Source organism: Saccoglossus kowalevskii, chromosome 22, assembly GCF_978046115.1.
Source record: "Saccoglossus kowalevskii chromosome 22, keSacKowa6.1, whole genome shotgun sequence".
NCBI classification, from domain to species: Eukaryota; Metazoa; Hemichordata; class Enteropneusta; family Harrimaniidae; genus Saccoglossus; species Saccoglossus kowalevskii.
Window position 1 is genome coordinate 19,349,435 of NC_140662.1, and position 22,482 is coordinate 19,371,916.

Here is a 22,482-nt window from a genome sequence, read left to right on the forward strand (position 1 = left end):
CAAGACATGTCTGGATTGATCAAGTTCAAACTTCACACACACATGGTACATCATGTCACAAATAGATATGTGCCTTTGTTTCATGATCTGCTTAACAATAGCGAAATGATGGCCATTTTAAGGCCGAAAATGCATCAAAATCACGTATTTTCACAATTCCAGAACCGGATCTCAGTCATGCATGGATGGATTTTGTTCAGATTTAGCACAATGTGTTGTACATATGCAGGTGCATTTCGGTCATGATCTGCTTTGAATGTATATGTCACTCAAATATGAACGGAACGGGGACGTGTCATTGACAATGACTTGTTTTTTCATATTTGTTTTTTTAATCCTTTGATTCATAAATGAGTTAATATTGATGAGAAATTGTTGATGTAAATTGTTTGACTGTGAACAGACAAAAAAGCCGAAAACACATTATTATGTGTGCATTTCTGATACAACCATAGTAACAGTGACTTCGCATATTTGATGTGGCTATTGATATTATGTAATAACAACCCAAAATGATCAATTCCCAGAATAGTAAATAAACCATAGTATATAATAGATAAAGCACGGTGGTCGTCGCACAGCACGTGTTCGAATTTCATGTAAATAAACAATGTATTTTACACGTGTTGTATACGTCGCTATGAGTCCCATATCGAACGGGACGCGGCATGACGACTGCCGCCCTTTAATAACAGTACATATATAATGTAGACAATATGAATAAAGTTGTTAATTTGTTGGCTTTTTTGATCTTGTGTTTTCAGGATTTATTCAATTTATTTGTGCCATGTGTCTTTTTAAAAACAATATTATTAATATGGACACAACAACACACCACTTTTTGTACAGTGTATTATAACTATAATATGGCATATACATGTACATGTAATCCACAGATTCTATGGGCATTAGTGGTAAATGACAAAATGATATTTCAATAGTTACATGTGTGTGTATAGGATGAAGTTGTGGGACAAGGTTAATTATAGACCTGGACCACTATATATTATTGGTCATGTCAAAAACCCTTTGTGTTATTTTGGTCCGTCCCTAGATGGAATGCCATTACCAGTATTTAATGAAGTATCAGTGATTTCATTTAAAAAAGCCCATCTATTATATATATATTTTTTTTAGGAAAGCCTTTAACAACTAGTCATCTATGTACTGCGCCATTGAGCATTACCTTGTTTTGGATACTGGCACTTTATAAATTACGTATTATTATTGTTATATTGGTCCGTCCCTTGATGGAATGTCATTACCTGAATTGAACATCAAGTATGAATGAGTCCATGTCACAAACTCCATTTATTATATTGGTCCATCCCTGGATGGAATGTCATTACTTAAATTGAGTGAGCCTATGTTACAAATTAAGATGTCAAGGCAAGTAATTATTGTGTTTTACGAGAGACCCAGTGAACATGGAAAACTAAGACATAAACTCAGGTCATTGCAGTGATAATGAAATACAGAAGAAATACCTCAATTCTGCAAAACTTGCAGATAAAATAGTGAATGATGTTATTCATGGTTATTTATATCTCCGGTGTATTAACAATAAACATTAAAAGAATTTATTATGTGGAGTAAAACTCTGATAAGTATTAATTTATATTACCACTCTGATAACAATGATTGCCAATATTTATGGATGAGTTTACAACCAATTACCAGAGTTTGTGTGCTTAGGCTGGCTTCAAGATTTCTTCTAAATAACTCTAATGTTTATCACTGTCCATTGGGCAAGTCCAAATCGGAGACTTAGTTTTTGGTGATTTCTCCAACAAGCCTGTATCAATTATGTTCAATGTTGGTGCAAAGATAAGACATACTGGTATGTACATTCATATACCGGTCTACTGTAAAATACTTTTTTTTCACTTGGAATTTATTTTTAATTTGCTATTTTCACTGGAGAGATGATTCAGTGAAAATAAAAACTGGCGAATATACTTTTTTTTCTATATTTTAAATTCAACTAATCAAAAATCAGTGAAAAATCAACTCTAAAAAAACATCCAAAAAGACTTTACAGCGAAAATTAATTCCAGCTATATAATAAAGTATTTTACATTACTGTGAGAAAGAGTCAGTCATATGTTGCAAGTCAAAAACTCTTCAAACTATGTTACAGAAAATGTCATGCAGACCAGTGCAAATTGTGTGGTGAGGCAATGAGCGTGATTTTAGAAAAGAAACTCTTTTTACTTTTCTGTGCGTCTTCTGAATCACATCATTTCGCTAACTTTAAAAATATAAACATACTCTTCCCATAAACCTGTGTGCAAATCTACAAGAAGTCGCGTATTTGAATTTGGTAAATATCGCAAGTATGATTGAGTGCTGTCCAGTGGCCAGTTTGTAGTTTAGCGTAAATAAACGTAGCTGTAGTTTGCAAAATGGGGAGGGTCTATGATTCAAAACATGCTATTTTTGGAAATAAAACAAAATGGTGACATGTTGACTTTAATACTACATCCTCGTTGAACAGGATTTGCAGAAGTACGGAATGTATAGTTGTGAGGCATAGTTAGACCTTAGCTGGTGATAATGGTTTGGATGGTTCAGACATTATGTATTATTCATGTACCGACAGCAATAAATCATTTAGAATTCATTTGTTAAGGTAATAGGGTGGGGAAATGTCTTTTTTTTCTTACAGCAGATGTTTTGTTGATCTACCGGTAAATAAATCTTTAAAGCATGTATGTATTATTAAATAAACGTTAAACATTGAACTTGAATGTTGTTGTTGTTGTGGTGGTGGTACTTGTATCACATACATTTAGAATCATGCAGAAAGCCAAACCATTTTTTTTGGCCTTATTGAGGATTCACTTAACCAGGTTGATATTTCTTAATGCAGATGTATGATTAATATTGTTAGTCAGACAACAGTGAGTTATCTTAGAGCTGTACAGCAGATATCACATCCGAAATAACTGGCTTAGCCACTTTCTTTTTCAAAATCTATGTTACATATTGACTGTCTACTTTTTTGCAGTAGATCCCCTAACTACATGACTGTTTCTCCCAGTTCCCCCCTCCCCCACTATAAATTTTCTGTTGGACCCAGCCACAAACACCCCAAACCCACATCCCAGCCCACAATCTCCCTAAATCCAACCATCCAAACCCACACCCACCAAACCCCACCCAACCCAAACCCACTCAGCATAAGCCACTCCATTCAACCCCACCAAACCACAAAAATCCTCAAGAGCACCGCATGTATACACCAGGTGACACTTAAGAACCACCCAATGTTTTCAACAGACGTAACAGTGTAGTCTAACGCCCTCTAGAGGCATTATAAGGAAACCAGGGAATTTCCAAAAACTATTTATAAGTACCGGGGAGGACATGTGCTTCCTGTATAGAGAACATATTTTAGATTGTCTGTCTGTAATTATAAATTGAGATGCATCACAGAGTTACCATATCAATTTTTGATTGGTCAATCAGATTAGACACATTATGATAATACATGCATGTAGTCATAATGGATCTTCTCTGTGACAATCAATTGTTTTGAACCATTGTTGTTTATATTTCATAAAGCATGTGATTTGTATGCAAAATGTTCACTGTGTAATCTAATTATGTCAGATGTAATTACATCTATCCCTTATGACTTGTCTCTGTTTTTAGTCCCTGTTCGGACGTAGTCCGAAAACGGGGACTTATGTTTTGCCCTGTGTGCGTCCGTCCGTCCGTGCGTCCGTCCGTCCGTCCGTCCGTGATCACCTGTATCTCGAACATGCATGGACCGATTATGTTCAAACTTCACTCATACATCACACATTATATGGGACATATGCACATGCATTTTTTTCATGATCCGATTAACGATAGCCAAATAGCGGCCATTTTAAGGCCGAAAATGCATCAAAATCGCACATTTTCACTATTCCGGACCCGGATCTCAGTTATGCATGGACGTATTTTGTTCAAATTTGGTACATACATTAAACATAATAGGATCTTGAAGCACGTCATTTTTTTTTTTTGGATCGGGTTTGAAATGGCCGACTTGCGGCCATTTTGTTTTAAAGAATTCAGTTCTGGATCCGTATCTGAGACATGCTTGGATTGATCGAGTTCAAACTTCACACACACAAGGTACATCATGCCACAAATATGTATGTGCATTTGTTTCATGATCTCATTAACGATAGCCAAATGGCGGCCGCTTTAAGGCCGAAAATGCATTGAAATCGCACATTTTCACCATTCCGGACCCGGATCTCAGTTATGCATGGACGGATTTCATTCAAATTTGGTACATACATTAAACATAATAGGACCTTGATGCACGTCATTTTTTTTTTGGATCAAGTTTGAAATGGCCGACTGGCAGCCATTTTGTTTTAAAGAATTCAGTTCTGGATCCGTATCCGAGACATGTCTGGATTGATCGAGTTCAAACTTCACACACACAAGGTACATCATGCCACAAATATGTATGTGCATTTGTTTCATGATCTCATTAACGATAGCCAAATGGCGGCCGCTTTAAGGCCGAAAATGCATTGAAATCGCACATTTTCACCATTCCGGACCCGGATCTCAGTTATGCATGGATGGATTTCGTTCAAATTTGGTACATACATTAAACATAATAGGACCTTGATGCACGTCATTTTTTTTTTGGATCTAGTTTGAAATGGCCGACTGGCAGCCATTTTGTTTTAAAGAATTCCGTTCTGGATCCGTATCCGAGACATGTCTGGATTGATCAAGTTCAAACTTCACACACACAAGGTACATCATGTCACAAATATGTATGTGCATTTGTTTCATGATCTCATTAACGATAGCCAAATGGCGGCCGCTTTAAGGCCGAAAATGCATCAAAATCACGTATTTTCACAATTCCGGAACCGGATCTTAGTCATGCATGGATGGATTTTATTCAGATTTAGTACAATGTGTTCACAGTCAGCTGGCGCACATCTGATATAATAAAATAAATGCGATATTTACTATATGGGGGCCGCCATCTTGAATGACGCATGAAACTAAATAAGAGACAAGTTGTGAAACGCGTTTTTCAGATTCCTACAAATCAGGACAAAAATACCAATCTTTCACAAAAATACGGTCCGTTGGGGTTATATTAAGCCATCTGATAACAAAATTCGGCCGAATTCGTCGTTTTTGTGTGGAAAAATCCCTTGCATACGAACACCTAATTACGCGAAGAACATGGAACACTAAGCCGGGCTATTTCACTTTATTTATTGTTCAATGTCAAAATTCACCATCATCAAATGTGCATGGCGCATTATTAAGCGTGGAAATACCCCAACTAATTGTTTTATATCTGTTGAATCCCAAGTGATGTTTTGACGTTACTACAATGCTATGACTTTGGTTTGTGCTGTTTTTACCTTGCCCGTACCATCAAAGATGGAAGGGAAAGGTATATTAAGGGAAAGATTTTGTCCAGCGTTGTCGTTGTCGTTGTTGTTGTCGTTGTCGTCGTTAATAATTGTTATTGTGTGCATAATAACTTTACTAATTCTATTCCAAACTTCATCAAACTTGGTCACCTTATTCATCAGTATAATGTCTTCCCTGAGTTTGAACAACAGATGTCCTGTATGAAAATATCATGCAAAAATTGAGAAAATCTGATAAAATATTTTGACTGTTTCTACTTGACTGATCACTGGTGATACACATCAAAGGTCACTGATCTCAGTGGAAATATGCATTGTTGTATGTGTTCAATGAAGCAAATAATTTATCTTGTAATAATATCCTTGGTAATGTATACCAGAATCCCATACTGGGTTTCAAAACCAACTCATGGAGAGATTGCACAGTCTGATACACATTTGCAAACCTACCAATAAAATCTTTAAAGAAAACAAGATGTCAGAAAATCAATATAAGCACTCATATGAACTGGGTGCCAAACTTTGATCAAGATCTGAAGCTAATAGAAAATCTGTTTAGTTCAAAGTTATCAAATCAAAAACAATACATAAAAAATACATAAAAAGCAAAACATTTCATCCACATTTTAAAAAGAAAATTGTTCTAAAATATATGTATTCTGTATTTGACAAACAGTTCATTTGACAAATGAAAACTCGCAGGAATATGTTTCAGCTATTAGAACAGAATGATAGAGTTTTTATAATACTGGTTTAAAAACGCACTTCAAAGATTGCAGTGTTTGAAGATGTAGATTCTCAGGAGGCAACAGTACTGTTGACTTCTCCCTCCACTGGACACCAACTAACTATTTAAGTTGATTTGCATACAAAGCAGAGCTTGCAACATGATAGCTGTTCATAAAGGGTGTTTTTTTTTTTTACTTTTCATGTAATACAAAATACTTGGACAAAAGCCAGCTAAGATTTTATGTTATCTTGCATGTTTTATGAATCTATTCACGTCTAAATGCAGAACTTTTTTTTTTTTGCGATGAGGCATTTATTTTTATACTAAAATATCTGAATTACTTTGAATAAAACTGGAAATTATGTCCCTTAAAATAATTAAACAAATAAGGCACCAATGTTTTTGTAAGATATTTACATTTTTTAAGGACATTCGGTAGACTGATTCCCCACTGTTGGTTCAACCCCAAAACTTGTTTGTATTCAAAATTAATTATGACAATGCATATTTATATTGAAACAAACTGTGATAGAAGGAATTATATTATATAACAAAGGGCAAGGTCACCAGAGTTCAACTATGTTTTGGTTTCATTTTATGCATACATGTAATGTGGGAAATGGACTATTAAGTCATAAGGCCAAAAAAAAAAAAATTGTTTTGTTGCCCTCAGCAACTGACCGAAAAATATGAAATATCGGGTTGCGGTGTGGTGACTTTGAACACCTCAGATTGATCTGTATTTCTTTAAAAAAAAAAAAAAAAAAATCCGACTTAAGGGCAACATAAGTTTTTTTTTTGTGGCCAAATGTTGTAGATTTTACCATATACATTTGTACATTGTGTAATCCTACTACATAACTCTATGTAAAACCTACCCTATTTGTACCTTGCCCTGTTTAACCGTAATCTCTGCCATATTTCACAAAAGTTTGTGATAAACATGTGTAACATAAAAGAATTACTCGATCCTTAGATTTAAATAAAAGTTTCTGGGTGAAAGTTCAGTACCGGTACTAAATCATTGGAATTTCCTGACAAGGATTGAAATAGACCATTCATGAGTTCCAGTGTCCTGTGTTAGTACCAAAAACTATATCTTGTTTATGTATCATTAAAATAAGTGTCTCACAAATCAGTTTACTCACCCAGCTTGACAGGGAAAGGTACATTTCTATGAGTACAAGCCTTAAGACCGAGTGACTGTGACATAAACCATCCTACTTTGAATGAGCCTGCAAGTTGCATAAAATAAAATGTGTAATCATGCATACCAGAAACCTGCAAATGGTCTGTCAGATATTATGAACATACAAAATGTACCACACTCGCCCCAACTCAGACTCTCCCCTAACCACTTACTCTGTCACCCGTTCCACTATAAGCCTCTTACCCTGCTTCACCCTACCATCTCACACTTACCCACCCATCTCCTCACACAACCACCCACCTCTTCCCACTCATCCTACCTGCCTCACACTCACCCTGCTTCACCCTACAACCTCACATTTACTCACCCATCTCCTCACACAACCACCCACCTCTTCCCACTTATCCAACCTGCCTCACACTCACCCTACCCCACCTTGCTACATTGTATCTCACACTTACCTACTCATCTTCTCACACAACCACCCACTGCTTTCCCACTCATCCTACCTGCCTCATACTCACCCCATTTACCACATTTTGCTCACCAACATGGAGTCAACAAATCATATCCACATATTCCCAGTAATATATATCCTAGCATTGTTCAAATATTTACAAATAATTACATTTAATCAAATTTCCAATGTGATAATAGTTTAACCATTATATACATGAGGAAGTTCTCTCCCATGATGCATTGCATATATGTGCAGTAGTGGCTTACATTGATATGAAAGGTCCATATTAATGAGACCTTGTCTCCTTTATTCTATCCACCACTAACATCAACACCTTCACAATTCCAACTTGACTGCATCACTATGACGACAGTCAAAAGATTCAAACCTGCATAACTAATGTGTATTTGTTCAGTGGCTATTATGGTAATGAAATTGAATTATCTCATTTCATTATCATGTCTGTGTGTCTTGGAGTATTGTTAGCTTACAAATCTACAAGGCTATACATGGTAAAGGGTACATGTATATGTATCATCTGTGGATAATCACTTTCTGAACATCGCTATACGTGTACGTTCACCTATCAAATCTATTTCTCAGACAAGCAATTTCAGCTGAATTTTCCACAATACATTAAGCAATCTGATTTAAGAAGACCCAAATAATTTAGAGTTAAAATACACCTAAATCAAACCTTTTCTGCCATTTCAGATTTTGGAAACCATGCCTTGAAATTGGCTGCCCTCAAAATACCCAGAATTCAATGTGCTTGCCAGTAAAAAATGAAACTGAAACATATTCAAAAATATAATACTGCTGATGGTGAAAAATAACCACAGTAAAATAAAAAGTGAAGTTATTTAATTTAATAATGGGATCAGTATCGTGATGATCACTTGGTGTCGAGAAATAGGAATACGATAAATTGGTGTTGGGTCAGTATCATGATGATCACTTGGTGTCGAGAAATAGGAATATGGTAAATTGGTGTTGGATCAGTATCATGATGATCATTCAGTGTCGAGAGATAGGAATACGGTAAATTGGTGTTGGGTCAGTATCATGATGATCATTCAGTGTCGAGAGATAGGAATACGGTAAATTGGTGTTGGGTCAGTATCATGATGATCATTCAGTGTCGAGAGATAGGAATACGGTAAATTGGTGTTGGGTCAGTATCATGATGATCATTCGGTGTCGAAAGAGAGGAATACGGTAAAACAGTGTAGGGTCAGTATCGTGATGATCACTTAGTGTCAAAAGAGAGGAATACGGTGTTATTACGTAAGGCAAGACAAAACAAATCTCATTTCTTGGGAAATCCCCCCCCCCCAAAGTTGTAAGAAAAGACCAGAGATTTTAGATTTTAAATGTTTATGTTCATCTTGCTTGTCCATTTACAGCAGCCAATCATTGGTGTAAACAATGCCTTTGAATGTGATTAAGAAAATTGAAACACAAAATGTGATCAGGCAGGTGCGAGCGAGTCCATGTATGTAAATGTGTCGAAATGGGCGTAGTGCGAGTGGTTAGTGCTATTACCGTACTTATCCGGGTAAGAGCCCATGCCTGGGCAAACGCCCACCCCCCACTTTTGACACAATAAAGAAGTTGAGGTCATATCCGGGCACACGCCCAGGGGGTCTTTTTCTACACACACAAAAAAACTATTTTTTATTCGTTGACTGTGGTTGTATTAACAGTTGACTTTTTTAAAGACTGTCGTGATACTTATAAAAATTGTTAATTGCGTAAAACAAAGGGTGAACGCAAAATAGCTGTGACAGCTTTCTGCCTTCAGGGCAGCGCGTTCTGAATCATAACAGTCAGCAAGTCTATAAAAATATATATTAAAGCAGAAACGGTAGTTCTCTTTTTGAAATATGTCGTGGCCCTAAAAATGGCCGGCCGTTTGGGTTGTGCTTCCTTAGGAACGATTCAGGCAAATCGTATAAGGAGAGCCGCAAGTGTCGCACTCGTTCGGCTTTAGCGCCATCGACAATGAAACCAATGTTGCAATATTGTAGCAACCCGTACCTGGGAGAGTGGTTGAAATCACGTTATTTTGGCTTTATAAAATATTTTGTAGCAGATTGCGAATCCATAACTGGGGACAGCAATTTTGCAATCAAAGACTGACAACTTTTTTACCATCTTTCATCACCGTCATGAAAACATTCTTCTGTCGTTGGATAAAAAAATAAACTTCCTATTTCAAGTCCACCACGATATCCATATAGTGAGACACTCCAACCGTCGGAACTTGCTGAATAATAACTTTCACCGTGATTAATAAGCGTCGAGTCTGATAAAAAAGCAATGTCACGATTTGACCTTTATGATGAAATACTAGTAGGGATGTCATTCTTAGCCAATCAGTAAAGCATATGAATAAAGGTCAAAGATGATTGCTAGACTGTAAATAAAAGCATTGTGTGCCATCGCCGCAGAGGGACCCCATTTTTCTTGTCTCTTTATTATGATTAGACATGAATGAAAAGTGCCAAGCTGACAGACTGCGAAATCCGTGGATTAAAAGTGCTAAGTCCAAATTGTGTGGGACGATATCGACGAACTTCAGGAATAAGTTGTAGGGATTTTGTTCGACGGCTACAGTGACGCCGACTTGGACTTTGAGGGTTTTGAGTTTGACGAAGATGGCAATGAACGTACAAATAAAGATCTGAGAAGTTTTTTTTTCAAACAGCTATGAATTTTTATAATTTTTACTGTGTAAATTTGTAAATTATTATTGATCTTGTATGACGGTTGATTCGTAATTTGTCGAGACCGGAAATCATTTCACGCAGTTTAACCCCTGACATTTTAATTCGTTTTGAGTTCATGCGTATTGGGCGTGTTTGTCGGCGGGAAAATCCTAATTCAAATGATTCCTCACTGTCGATTTTTATTATTTCTGGTTTATTTGTCACATTATAAGCAATACATTATTTTTGTTCTACTTCTAGTGTTGCATATTGTTCATTTATTTCCGTTGCATGTTTTCATTTGCCGTTCTATTCCCTGCCGCAGTTCGATCGAACTGCGTGTTGTCAATTTTCGTGAATTTTCGTTTTTTTTGCCGGGGATCTCCTGGCAAACGCCCACCCCTTCTTTTTGGCAATTTTCCATGTTCAAGACCCTGGGCTTATACCCGGATAAATACGGTAGCACTAATTCGAAAAAGTACTAGATCTAGTGCCATTTTAGCGCTAGTATTTACAAATAATTACATTTAATCAAGTTTCCAATGTGATAATAGTTTAACCATTATATACATGAGGAAGTTCTCTCCCATGATGCATTGCATATATGTGCAGTAGTGGCTTACATTGATATGAAAGGTCCATATTAATGAGACCTTGTCTCCTTTCTTCTACCCACCACTAACATCCACACCTGCACAATTCCAACTTGACTGCATCACTATGACGACAGTCAAAAGATTCAAACCTGCATAACTAATGTGTATTTGTTCAGTGGCTATTATGGTAATGAAATTGAATTATCTCATTTCATTATCATGTCTGTGTGTCTTGGAGTGTTGTTAGCTTACAAATCTACAAGGCTATACATGGTAAAGGGTACATGTATATGTACCATCTGTGGATAATCACTTTCTGAACATCGCTATACGTGTACGTTCACCTATCAAATCTATTTCTCAGACAAGCAATTTCAGCTGAATTTTCCACAATACATTAAGCAATCTGATTTTAAATAAGAAGGCCCAAATGATTTTAGAGTTAAAATACACCTAAATCAAATCTTTTCTGCCATTTCAGATTTTGGAAACTTTGCCTTAAAATTGGCTGCCCTCAAAATACCCAGAATTCAATGTGCTTGCCAGTAAAAAATGAAACTGAAACATATTCAAAAATATAATACTGCTGATGGTGAAAAATAACCACAGTAAAATAAAAAGTGAAGTTATTTAATTTAATAATGGGATCAGTATCGTGATGATCACTTGGTGTCGAGAGATAGGAATACGGTAAATTGGTGTTGGGTCAGTATTATGATGATCATTCAGTGTCGAGAGATAGGAATACGGTAAAACAGTGTAGGGTCAGTATCGTGATGATCACTTAGTGTCGAAAGAGAGAAATACGGTAAATCAGTGTTATTACGTAAGGCAAGACAAAACAAATTTCGTTTCTTGGGAAATCCCCCCCCCCCCCCCCCCCCGCCAAAGATGTAAGACAAGACCAGAGATTTTAGATTTTAAATGTTTATGTTCATCTTGCTTGTCCATTTACAGCAGCCTATCATTGGTGTAAACAATGCCTTTGAATGTGATTAAGAAAATTGAAACACAAAATGTGATCAGGCAGGTGCGAGCGAGTCAGATGAATATTTTTATTCTGGCCTAACAGCATATTATTTTCACTTTAGGCATTGATGTTGTTTATACCCACATCTGTAGACACATATATGAAACCAACATTTATATTTTTGTCCCTGCTCAGACAAAGCCTGAAGGAAGAACTTTTTTTTTAGTTTTCTTGCATGCATGCATTCATTTGTGCTTGCGACTGTGTGTGCGTCTGTTCAGTTCTGTATGTCCAACTTTCGTCATATATTGCACATATTTAATACCTTATCTGATACCTAATTATGCACGTGCACTGATTTTGTTATTCAGTCAAAGTTGGCTGACTGGCCATAATTTTAATCATAAATTGAAAATCAGGTGTTTTGACAAGTCAAGAACCAGAACCAGATTTGGGGCATGTGTTTCATCAAACTTGGTGAAAAGATTAAACAGTATGCGTACCGCGGTAGTTGATGCATGAGCTAGAATGTAATGAAGAATGACCTACGTGTACTTTGCTGAGCAGTGCTTTCCCTTTAGTGGAATAGTATATTCTACTGGGCGAAAACACGAGCAAGTCTGAGGTTACAAATGCAAGTGTAAAAGTCTGCAGCAATTTCTTTTGTTTCTGCTTTTTCCCTGAGTTTTAACAAGCAGTATTGCAATGATACTAGCAAAGCAGTGTTGTATGTTGCGATGTTGTTCGATTCTTTCTTGCAGCGAGAGTAATTTTGAGCCCTGATGACTGACTCTGAAAGCGAGACGGGTCATGACTACACATTAGCAATCATTTCACATAAAATTTGCCTAGTCTAGATAAGTGATGAGTCATGATTCATTGATCAGTGACGTTGTAGACAGAACACATTATTCTCTTTGTCGTAATATATCTTGTCTGGATGTCGTTTAAAATGAAATCAAATCTTTATTTTGGGGATAATTTTTTTTGAACATCATGGAGGGGAAAATCGTCACTATCATCAGCTTATCACCATGGCAACAGTTGAAGATTGTCTGGCTTCAGTCAAAAGGTATTTTTCTCTACTGATATAATGCAGACTTTTATTTCCGTAAATGTACACAAGCACAATAATACTTTTATATGTAAATAAGATTGAGTATTATGGGATATCAGCCATTCTCGCTGATGTATGCTGTTATGTTTATTGATACCTGTGATACACTTATCATTCAATGTAACCATTACCTATATTTGAGGTGTGGTGTGCGACCTTTGCACTCATTATGATTAAAATTCTGTTGGTGTGTCTGTGTTGTGTAGTTGTTCATAGAACAGGTTGATACATGTACATTCGTACGCGTATGAGTAAACCACATGAGCTAGTACATGTATCTGTGAATCGAAGGTGAGTTGATAATGCTGCCCATGAAGCCATGCATATCAACCAGCTATATAAATACGCAATATCAGGTTGTACATGTAACTTTTGTATCACATCGCCGACCACAATGGTTAAAATGACAGAGAAATTGTAACTACGATTATGAGTCGTATGCTAATTAGGCGTGATGTTCATGCGCGTTGGTGGACGGGCATTTACAATTTGAAGTCGCACAACTTCAAAATGATCACAAAATCTCAAGAGAAACCTAAATTTCTAGAAATCCTAAAGCAAATTAATGAGTCTGTAAAAGAACCGATCTATGTTCATCTCGAACATGATACGTGCGTTTTGTAATGTGTTCATTTCGTGATATGTGTGTTTTGTGTTTTTGAATACAGCGATAATTTCACTCATCACTGTTTATGCAATCAAATATTTCCAATAGCCCTCGGCATTTCTGTTATGATATTTGTTAAAACTATGTTCGATTGAGTTGCTTGAGAATGTGACTGCTTTCAAGTGTTCGAAAATCAAGATAGTTCGCTTCTTGTGAGGTCTTCATCACTGTACATGGTAATAAAAGTTGCATATAAATCCATATCCACGGTCATGTGTTAATTTCGCATCTTGTATAAACTGCATAAAGTATGACATCTGTACTATAAATTACGTATACCACCCTGATTTTTTTTAGTTAAGAGTGCATGAATTTCATTGCCTCAAAATGAAAAAAGCTAATAAAAAGGAGGAATACCTAAACATGTTTCTATGGAAACAATGATGTTAAGCCCTACTCTTGTCATGGCCATTTTGATACTAAATACATAAAACTGAGGGCCGTAATTCAAAAACTTGTTTGGGTATACCATTATTTTTTCAGACCTTCAAATAGTAACTTCAAGGAATTTCTAGTCAAAAGTTTGTTTTCTGCGGCATCTACCCTTTGAATTTTACACAAGCTGAACTAGACACTTATGATGTAGGGCAGTGTTCCTCCTAAACAAATTTAACACTGAGAAGTGTTCATGTTCATCACCGAAATGCGTTGATATACAATTGTATGCCTCCGTTCTATTCTTATGGAACACTCTAAAACTAATTTGAATACGAACAATAGAAACAACTGCACAGCAATTAACGCTGAATATGCTAACGAGTAGGTAACGTGCCAGGGCGAGTGTTACAAATGCATTAATGCAAAGCTAACATCACGTTGGCCTGCGTTAACACCAGGCTAAGTGAGTTTTGAGCCTCACTGTAGGGAAACTATGATAATATATAAATAATATCAAGGTTCTTTTCCTGAGACACTGGTGTCATTTGAACCCAATAGTTAGAATGTTAAGAATACATATCAAGGGGACTTACCCAGTAAATATAGCCAGTGCTGGCACAGGATATCACCATGGAAAATTATGTGTAATATTCACAATGGAAGTGACATTTTTTACAAATAATCATCTGCAATGACTTTGAAGAGTGGTAAAGCATTTCAATGAATAGTTGGGTCATGAAGTGAAAAAAACTAAATCATGTCAGTTTGTAGATGGATTGAAAGCACACCTCGAATTAAAAATATTACAAATTACTTGTGTTTGTTGACTTAGTTATAACCACAGGGTAACCCAGTAAAAAGGGTCATCTGATAACTGAAACCACAGACTCGTCAGTTGGTACCTGGTGCCAATGAACCACCTTGACACACTGATGACCTGCAGTAGCTTAGTTACTTATTGAATGTGGGAGAAATGATCATGGCTGTACCATTGTGATAGTGGGGATGACAGGGTGGTTTACAGGAGGCTATGCTACTCCATACAGTTTTATTTTACTGTTTTATTGTGCTGTAAACAATTAATTAATCATGAAGCATATACACAGACATTTTTCCGTAATGGGAACTGTGTACAGATCTTATATTGGACTAGAATGGTTAAGAACCAGATCAGTCGAGGACAGAAGTGGATCAGTGCAGGGACAGAACTAGACCAGTACTGGGTTAGAAATATACTAGCTATACTGTGTTAGAACCAGACCAGTACTGTGTAAGAACCAGACCAGTACTGTGTTAGAACCAGACCAGTACTGTGTAAGAACCAGACCAGTACTAGAACCAGACCAGTACTGTGTTAGAACCAGACCAGTACTGTGTAAGAACCAGACCAGTACTGTGTTAGAACCAGACAAGTACTGTGTTAGAACCAGACAAGTACTGTGTTAGAACCAGACCAGTACTGTGTTAGAACCAGACCAGTACTGTGTTAGAACCAGACCAGTACTGTACTGTGTTAGAACCAGACCAGTACTGTGTTAGAACCAGACCAGTACTGTGTTATAACCAGACCAGTGCTCTATCAGAGCCAGACCATTACTGTGCCAGACCAGTGCTTGGTCAGAACTAGTCCTACTTTTACAAACCCTTTCCTTTCTACCCCACCCCTTTCCTTCCTACCCCAACCTACATGTACCTTCTTTTTTCTCAAAATATATGTATGAACTCAGAATGGCATGGTTGTTGTTGAGGTGCGTTAGTGAACAAATGAATGAATCAAAAAAAAAATTAAAAATTAAATGAAGGAAAAAATTCTAGTGAGGGGCTCAGAAATAGTTTGTGTTGAACTAATCTAGTTTATACCACTCAAAATGGCAATAAATTATACAATAAATATATGAAATGAGAGATATTTAAGTAAATATTGTGCATGCTGTTTGGCAACAAACATTGTCTCGATGAATGACGTAGAAGGTCACAAAAGTGTCGCAAAAAACGAGGCCACAGATGGTAATGGTAACAAACACTGGCATTAGTGTTCTTTATTTGCTTATACATGTACCCCTAACCTCTTCACCTTACATGTACGTGGTTACAAATGTATGTTGCAAAGCATGCTGGGATACATTTATACATTTTGTATGTTTGAACTGACATACATCTTATCTTTTCTTATGCAAATGATGTTTCAACACGTCTGGATTCATCATTTTGGTTCATATAGACAGTTTTAGATAATGCTTTTAGATTTTATCCAAACATTTTTTTTCAATTCTTATCAACATTTTACATGGAGAGAAGACTGTACACAAACATAATAATTTTTTTGCTGGTGCCAAAAGTCGACAATAACGCTCAAAGGATTCAGTGGGATAGCTGCATTTTGTACTGGGGATGGGGGGGGGGGGGTGTGGTGAGTAGGTAGTGGTGTTATTGGGACATGTATATATCATTTAAAAATGTCCATACCATGCACGCTTTTGTAACTTGTGAATTAGGATCTGGTGCAAAGCATTGTGGGATATATTCAAATTTGCATTGCAGATAACAGGCTGAAAAACCCACTCTACTTTTTCATAGTATATATGTTAATAAAGAAGGGTCATTATGTCTAGCTGCTTTGAATATATATTGTAAGTAGTTATGTAGGATGATATTTCACCCAATGAGCACTGACAAGCATCGTTCTAAATGCCATCTGTTACGTCGTTTTGGTAATTAATGTGTCGGTATCTACAAGTTATTGTGTAACTATAAAATCAATATACGCCTCTATATGTATATGCTTGGTTGGAAACTTTGAAAAGTATTTAGATTTTGGTTGCGCTTCTCTCAACTTGTTGCTCCGTCTGTGTGTCTGGTTATTACAAGGTAGATTCAACTTGATAATGGTACCTGTCTCCGTCAGTCTCAAATCTCGAACACGCACATGGAAATGCGAGTTATTTTGGTTGAAGATATCGGTGGGCATATATTTACCACAGAACTGTGTAGGTTTTATATATTTATATTTATTTGTCTTTATAATGTTAATGACGCATTCATTTGGGTTCTACATCAAGAAAAAAACTTCAATTTAATCTCGTTGATAGCTTTGGTGTTAGGTAAAGTTTCAGACTGAAATATGTGAGCTTTGTCAGTAGTTTCATACATGTATCTCTTTTTTTAGCTAGAAGATAGAATTGCTTACCAGTCTAATACTACTGAGAGCGATATTTATCTTGTGGACCCTGTCTTTTTTGTTTTGAATGGAGTTGCCTATAAGCATGAAGCACTAGCAGTCTTATGGTCCCATTTATGGTGCATGAATTTCAGTGGGGATGTCTAATTGTAGAATAGAATAGAATAGAATAGAATAGAATAAAACAAAACTATACGACTGCAACTATTTCTAAGTTCTACAGTTTGTGTCTAGCTATGGGTTCTATGATTTTTACTTGTGTCATGTCTAAATAAATAAATATAGACCGACCCATGGTAGATTCAGTATCTAGGATTTGTTTTAAAATCTACCTAAACTTTTTTGTCATGAAAAAATCTACAAAAATATCTTATAAAAAGAACGTAGAACCTATAAAGAACTGTTCTTCTTGCTCTATTGTACATTTCCAACAGGATTGTTTTGAAATGAATTGCAATATCTGTCTCTGTGACACCAATATTTACCCTTTTATTTTAGAGACACTATCTATCTATTTATCACTGATTTTATCTTCAGTATTTACTTTTTGTTATCTGAATATCTTACATCATCCTCGCCAGCCAAGTTTCATTAAATCGGTCATCACCTCACTGTTATGCCTTGGCAGAATTCCCACTATAAATCTGTAATCACTCTTGATGGATTCAAACACAATGGTACATACTCTGGTGCATTTCCATGGTATATAAAACGGAATGTGAAGTCAAGTGTTTGGATGTGTGTTAGGAAATCAAACTCAAAGTGGGGTATTTATGTCAGTTAAGCTCGGAAGTCAGGAGAGACAACAGTGACAGGCAATGTTTGGAACTGTCGCCTGGCACAAAAAACATTTATAAAAAAAAAGAGCTATGATGTGATGACAGAATCTGTTGGTTCATATTTGAAATTGATGCGAATTGTTGTTACAAGTACATTGTACCTGATTGGTGCGCCCAATCAAATCATTCAATGTAAGGGACAACGTCAAAAGATCAATGTCGGATAAAAAACTTATTTGCTTAAGTTTGGGGGAGGGGGGGTTTTGACCTCAAAAAGTTTCCATCCTACAAAAACGATTCTATTTTTTAATGAAGTCAAAAAAATCTTGGATTATTTGTAGTTTTTTTTTTTCTATCCAATCATGGACAGAAATAACCGAAAAGGAAAAAAAAAACATCGAGAAAGACGAGAAAATGGTTTGGTTCGAGTGTAAATATGTGCGTCAAATAAGGTGCATTTGTAAAGTCTTTTTACACCCACTCGACAACCAACTGCTATGCAATACTACTGTCCAATTATCAATTTGTATTTAATGGCGAATGTAGTCTGACACCGTGACCAAAATTTATCAATTAAGTTTCAGTGGGTGGGGGGGGGGGGTTTGGAAAAAAACTAAAGGTTATTTACTTTTACTAACACAATCGCGCACACGTTCATAGAGATGGCCATGGCTGGTCAGCTTCAAAAGTGTGTGATACAGACAATAATACAGGAAACCTGACAATAATTTGACTTATCTTAAATCAAAGTGTAATGCTTAGAGTGAAATCTCTGCTATTTTGGAATCAAGTATGTAATGTTTAAAGCAAAACAATTGCTATATTGAAATCAACCATCTTCATCAATCACAGTGTGTAACGCCTAAAGTGAAACCATCACTGTATCCCAATCAACCAACTTCATGAATCACAGTAATGCCTAAAGTGAAACCATTGCTGTATCCCAATTAACCAACTTCATGAATCACAGTGTGTAACGCCTAAAGTGAAACCATCACTGTATCCCAATCAACCAACTTCATGAATTTGTATGAACTTAAAAAATAACTAGCAAAAAGTAGTCATAAACCCAAGAAAATGAAAGAAAATCTGAGACTGTATTGCCTACATCAGGAGATTTGTGGGGCTCCGTTTTGTTACTTTCATACACCTCAGTGTATAGAAGACATTTACCTGATGTGAAAATAACAACAACAACGAAATATTGAATACTATAGATTGATTAGATTGGAGGCTAGACTCTTTGTTTGTTAACCTCATCATATGTAGAGTAATGATTAAATAGCGTGTTCATCGCAGATTGCGGGTTTGACGCCTGTGGTTGGCTAACCTGTTGTTTGTTTCTGAGGTTAGCGTGTGCTCAGTGTTAAGGGGAAATTGTGGTTTTGAGAATTCCATTCAGTGTAGTAGGTTACAGCGATAGTGCTGAAACTATCTCTTGGCCATGGATTGCGTTAACCCCATATTCTGCTTCACTGACCTCCAATATTGGAGAGGAACTCCTACTTTAGTACTAGAGAGGGTCCCATTTGTAAACAGAATATTTTGCTAGTTCCAGTTCATTTTCTTATCTGGATTTGCTATACAAAAATGATAACACATTCCCTGCTCTTGCCCCTTAGCATCTTCCACAAAAAAATAGTTTAATATTTTTGATAATTTTTTTGTTAGTTTCACCAAATGTGCATAATTTCTGTTGCTTACAGATCCAAATATTTATTTTTTATTTTTTTTGAAAGGTAACAAAAACTGACTTTTGTGGTTCAAAGGTCAAACAAATAAAAACAAGGATTACCCCTTTTGGTGATATCTTTAACTTGGACCACTATCTAAACAAAAATTATGGTGTGTTGTAAGGATTCGCCAAAACATGGAAGAAGTACAGAGGAATTTTATGTGGAAGTTTGTTGACCCGGCTAATTTTATTGACCTCAAATTCATTCTGATTCTCGAGAATCAAGTCTTCGGTACCATAATATTTGGAGACAAATCTCACCCCAGGTAAATTCTTTGTCGTCCAATCAGGCTGCTCCCCTTGCGAAGAATGTAACAATTCGTGCATGCAATATATGTATTAAGTATTTCTTTATTTCTCCACCTATAACAAGTCACAAAGTATTCCCCTTTCTATGTAAATCATGTATGCATTTAAAAGCTTATAAGCCTAACAGGGAGGGCGTAATACTTGGAAATAAATTAAACTTTGGATTCCTGACAGAGGGCATACCACTAAGATTGTTGTAAGAACTCAGAAAGTATTGGCATGATGTTCATTTTTGTCAAAACATAATCTACATAACATTCCATTGCTATCTATGAACCTGTACCACATTGCACTACCTTAATAACTCTTTCACCACAAGTATTTTTCTTCCAAATTTGTCTGCACTTTTGAACCCTAATTTTGGAGCCAACAGACAAAAATTGAGTCAATGTTTTTGTCCCAATCTTCTGAAGGAAAGTACAGACTACATTTTATAAATGGGACTATTTTGTGAGATTGTGATGAAAAGAGGGAACTGGTGGTGAAAAGGTTAATTTGCATGTTGTTATGTCAGGTTGAGACATGCAGTTATCACGTGAAACAGGCATGTACCAGCTATCGTTGAAATCAATGTTGCCAAGATTGTAAACAAATGATATAAAGTACTGATATACAAGTAAGGAGGTTACCATAGTAGCCAATCATCATTCAATCACAGCGCACCTATTTAAATATTCATTCCAAAATTCTACCCTGCAGTTGTTGGTCACTAGTCATTTATGATTGGGTACATAATTGGGTTGAAGACAGACTGTCAATAGTGCCCTCTATGGTTCAATCTTGTCTGAATGTTATTACTTTGTTAAATATTAATTATAAAATTAGTTACTTATAATTGCAAGGGCGTTGGTCGTTGCGCTGCGTCCTGTTCGATATGGGAATCATAGCGACGTACACAACACGTGTAAAATACATTGAAGACGTGCTGCACGACGACCACCGCCTTTTCACTGTTTCTGTAGATCAAAATTCTTTCACATCGGTAATTTCAAAGAGCAGAGCTGTAATACACACAGTCTTTTTGTGTAATAGACTAGTCTTAAATGTTAATTTTAAAAATTTTCCATCAATACAGTAGAGGTATTTGAGCTTTTATGATTAATTTGTTTTCAGCAGTTTTAAAATTGGGTATCAAGTACAGTTGCAAAGTGTAATTGATACAAGTATTCACAATAATACACATATTTCACCTCTCTCCTTCCCTCTCAGTGGTTTTATCCTAGTGTTTGTCTTTTCATTATATAAGTTTGCTGTTGTATTGGCTCTATCAGTAATGAATGTACTTAAATAAATAACATTTTTCTACAGTAAATTCAATTCATATTTTAACAGAAAGTGTTGAATTGGGTTTATTTGTTATTCTATTGGAGATGTGCTTCCAATGCACACGGATGCATTTCTTATAGAGCTAATTCAGTATTTATTTTGGTTTTTAGTATGTATTTTCATTTTTAGCCAATCACCAACCTGTTTATCCAATTGCCAACCTGCTTAGCCAATCACTAATCTGTTTAGTCAGTTGCCTACCTGTTTAGCCAATCACCAACCTGTTTAGCCAATCACCAATCACCTTAGTCAGTTTTTTTTTTTTTTTTGTGACGATACATGTACATGTACCTTCAATTCTCCTATTTTTGTAATTTTCAGTGGAAATTTTATATGTAGACACCTGGGTGGATCTCAGTCACAGTTGTTCATTTTGTGCTGACATTCTCTAATTTTTTGCATATTTTTGTCATTTTTGGTGAAAAATGTGATTTTCTTCTTCTTCTTTTCATATGTTCTTGGGTGGATGTCTGACAGATTTCTTTATTTTGTTGATGACAGATTTATTTTTCTAATTTTATTGAATATTTTTATCATTTTTAGTAAAAGAAAAATGTTCAACTATAAAAGCAAAGCTATATCAGCTGACAGGCTGTGCTTGTCTCTGATGTTTTGTAATAATTAGGCAAAACGGACAATATTTGTTTGTAAAAATTGAGCCAAAACCTAGCTATGGGTTATTTAAGAAAAATAACATTTATAAAAACAATGTTTATCTAAAAAGGAAAAGTTGAGAGTGACAGCTGAAGTTCAATTGGAAACCTTAACCCATTTAGTTCCTTATAGTTTCCCGCCAAAATCGTGGTCCAACATTTCATCTATTTTTATGTATTTTTCAAAATTTTTTGGGATAATTTCAAAACAAATGGACATCTCTCTATATTGTCTGTAGGTCTGAATCAAAATTTCAAAACAAATCTAAAAAAAATTATGAATTTAATTTTGTGAATGGTTCAAAAGTTGAC

General features: G+C 35.9%; 1 protein-coding gene and 1 long non-coding RNA gene across 5 annotated transcripts in view; one reads left to right on the forward strand and one right to left on the reverse strand.

The window, feature by feature from the left end:
- The window catches only part of LOC146729103 (uncharacterized), a 47,366-nt gene that overhangs the window by 24,081 nt on the left and 803 nt on the right, over positions 1-22,482 (reverse strand). The window contains exon 2 of the long non-coding RNA XR_014928203.1: positions 7,290-7,376. This is a non-coding gene — a long non-coding RNA (uncharacterized LOC146729103). The remainder of the gene's footprint in view (positions 1-7,289; positions 7,377-22,482) is intronic.
- Positions 1-22,482, forward strand: part of LOC100368448 (trafficking kinesin-binding protein 1-like) — a 79,492-nt gene that overhangs the window by 22,537 nt on the left and 34,473 nt on the right. The window contains exon 1 of one of the 4 annotated variants that reach the window (XM_085495638.1): positions 12,913-13,100. The exons of 2 other annotated variants lie outside the window; for them this stretch is intronic. In XM_085495638.1, coding sequence (XP_085351764.1) covers positions 13,025-13,100 — 76 coding nt within the window. In that variant the 5' untranslated portion in view covers positions 12,913-13,024. Of the gene's footprint in view, positions 1-12,912; positions 13,101-17,006; positions 17,178-22,482 lie in introns of those variants that run through there. One more of the 4 variants, XM_085495639.1, reaches the window with a different exon arrangement.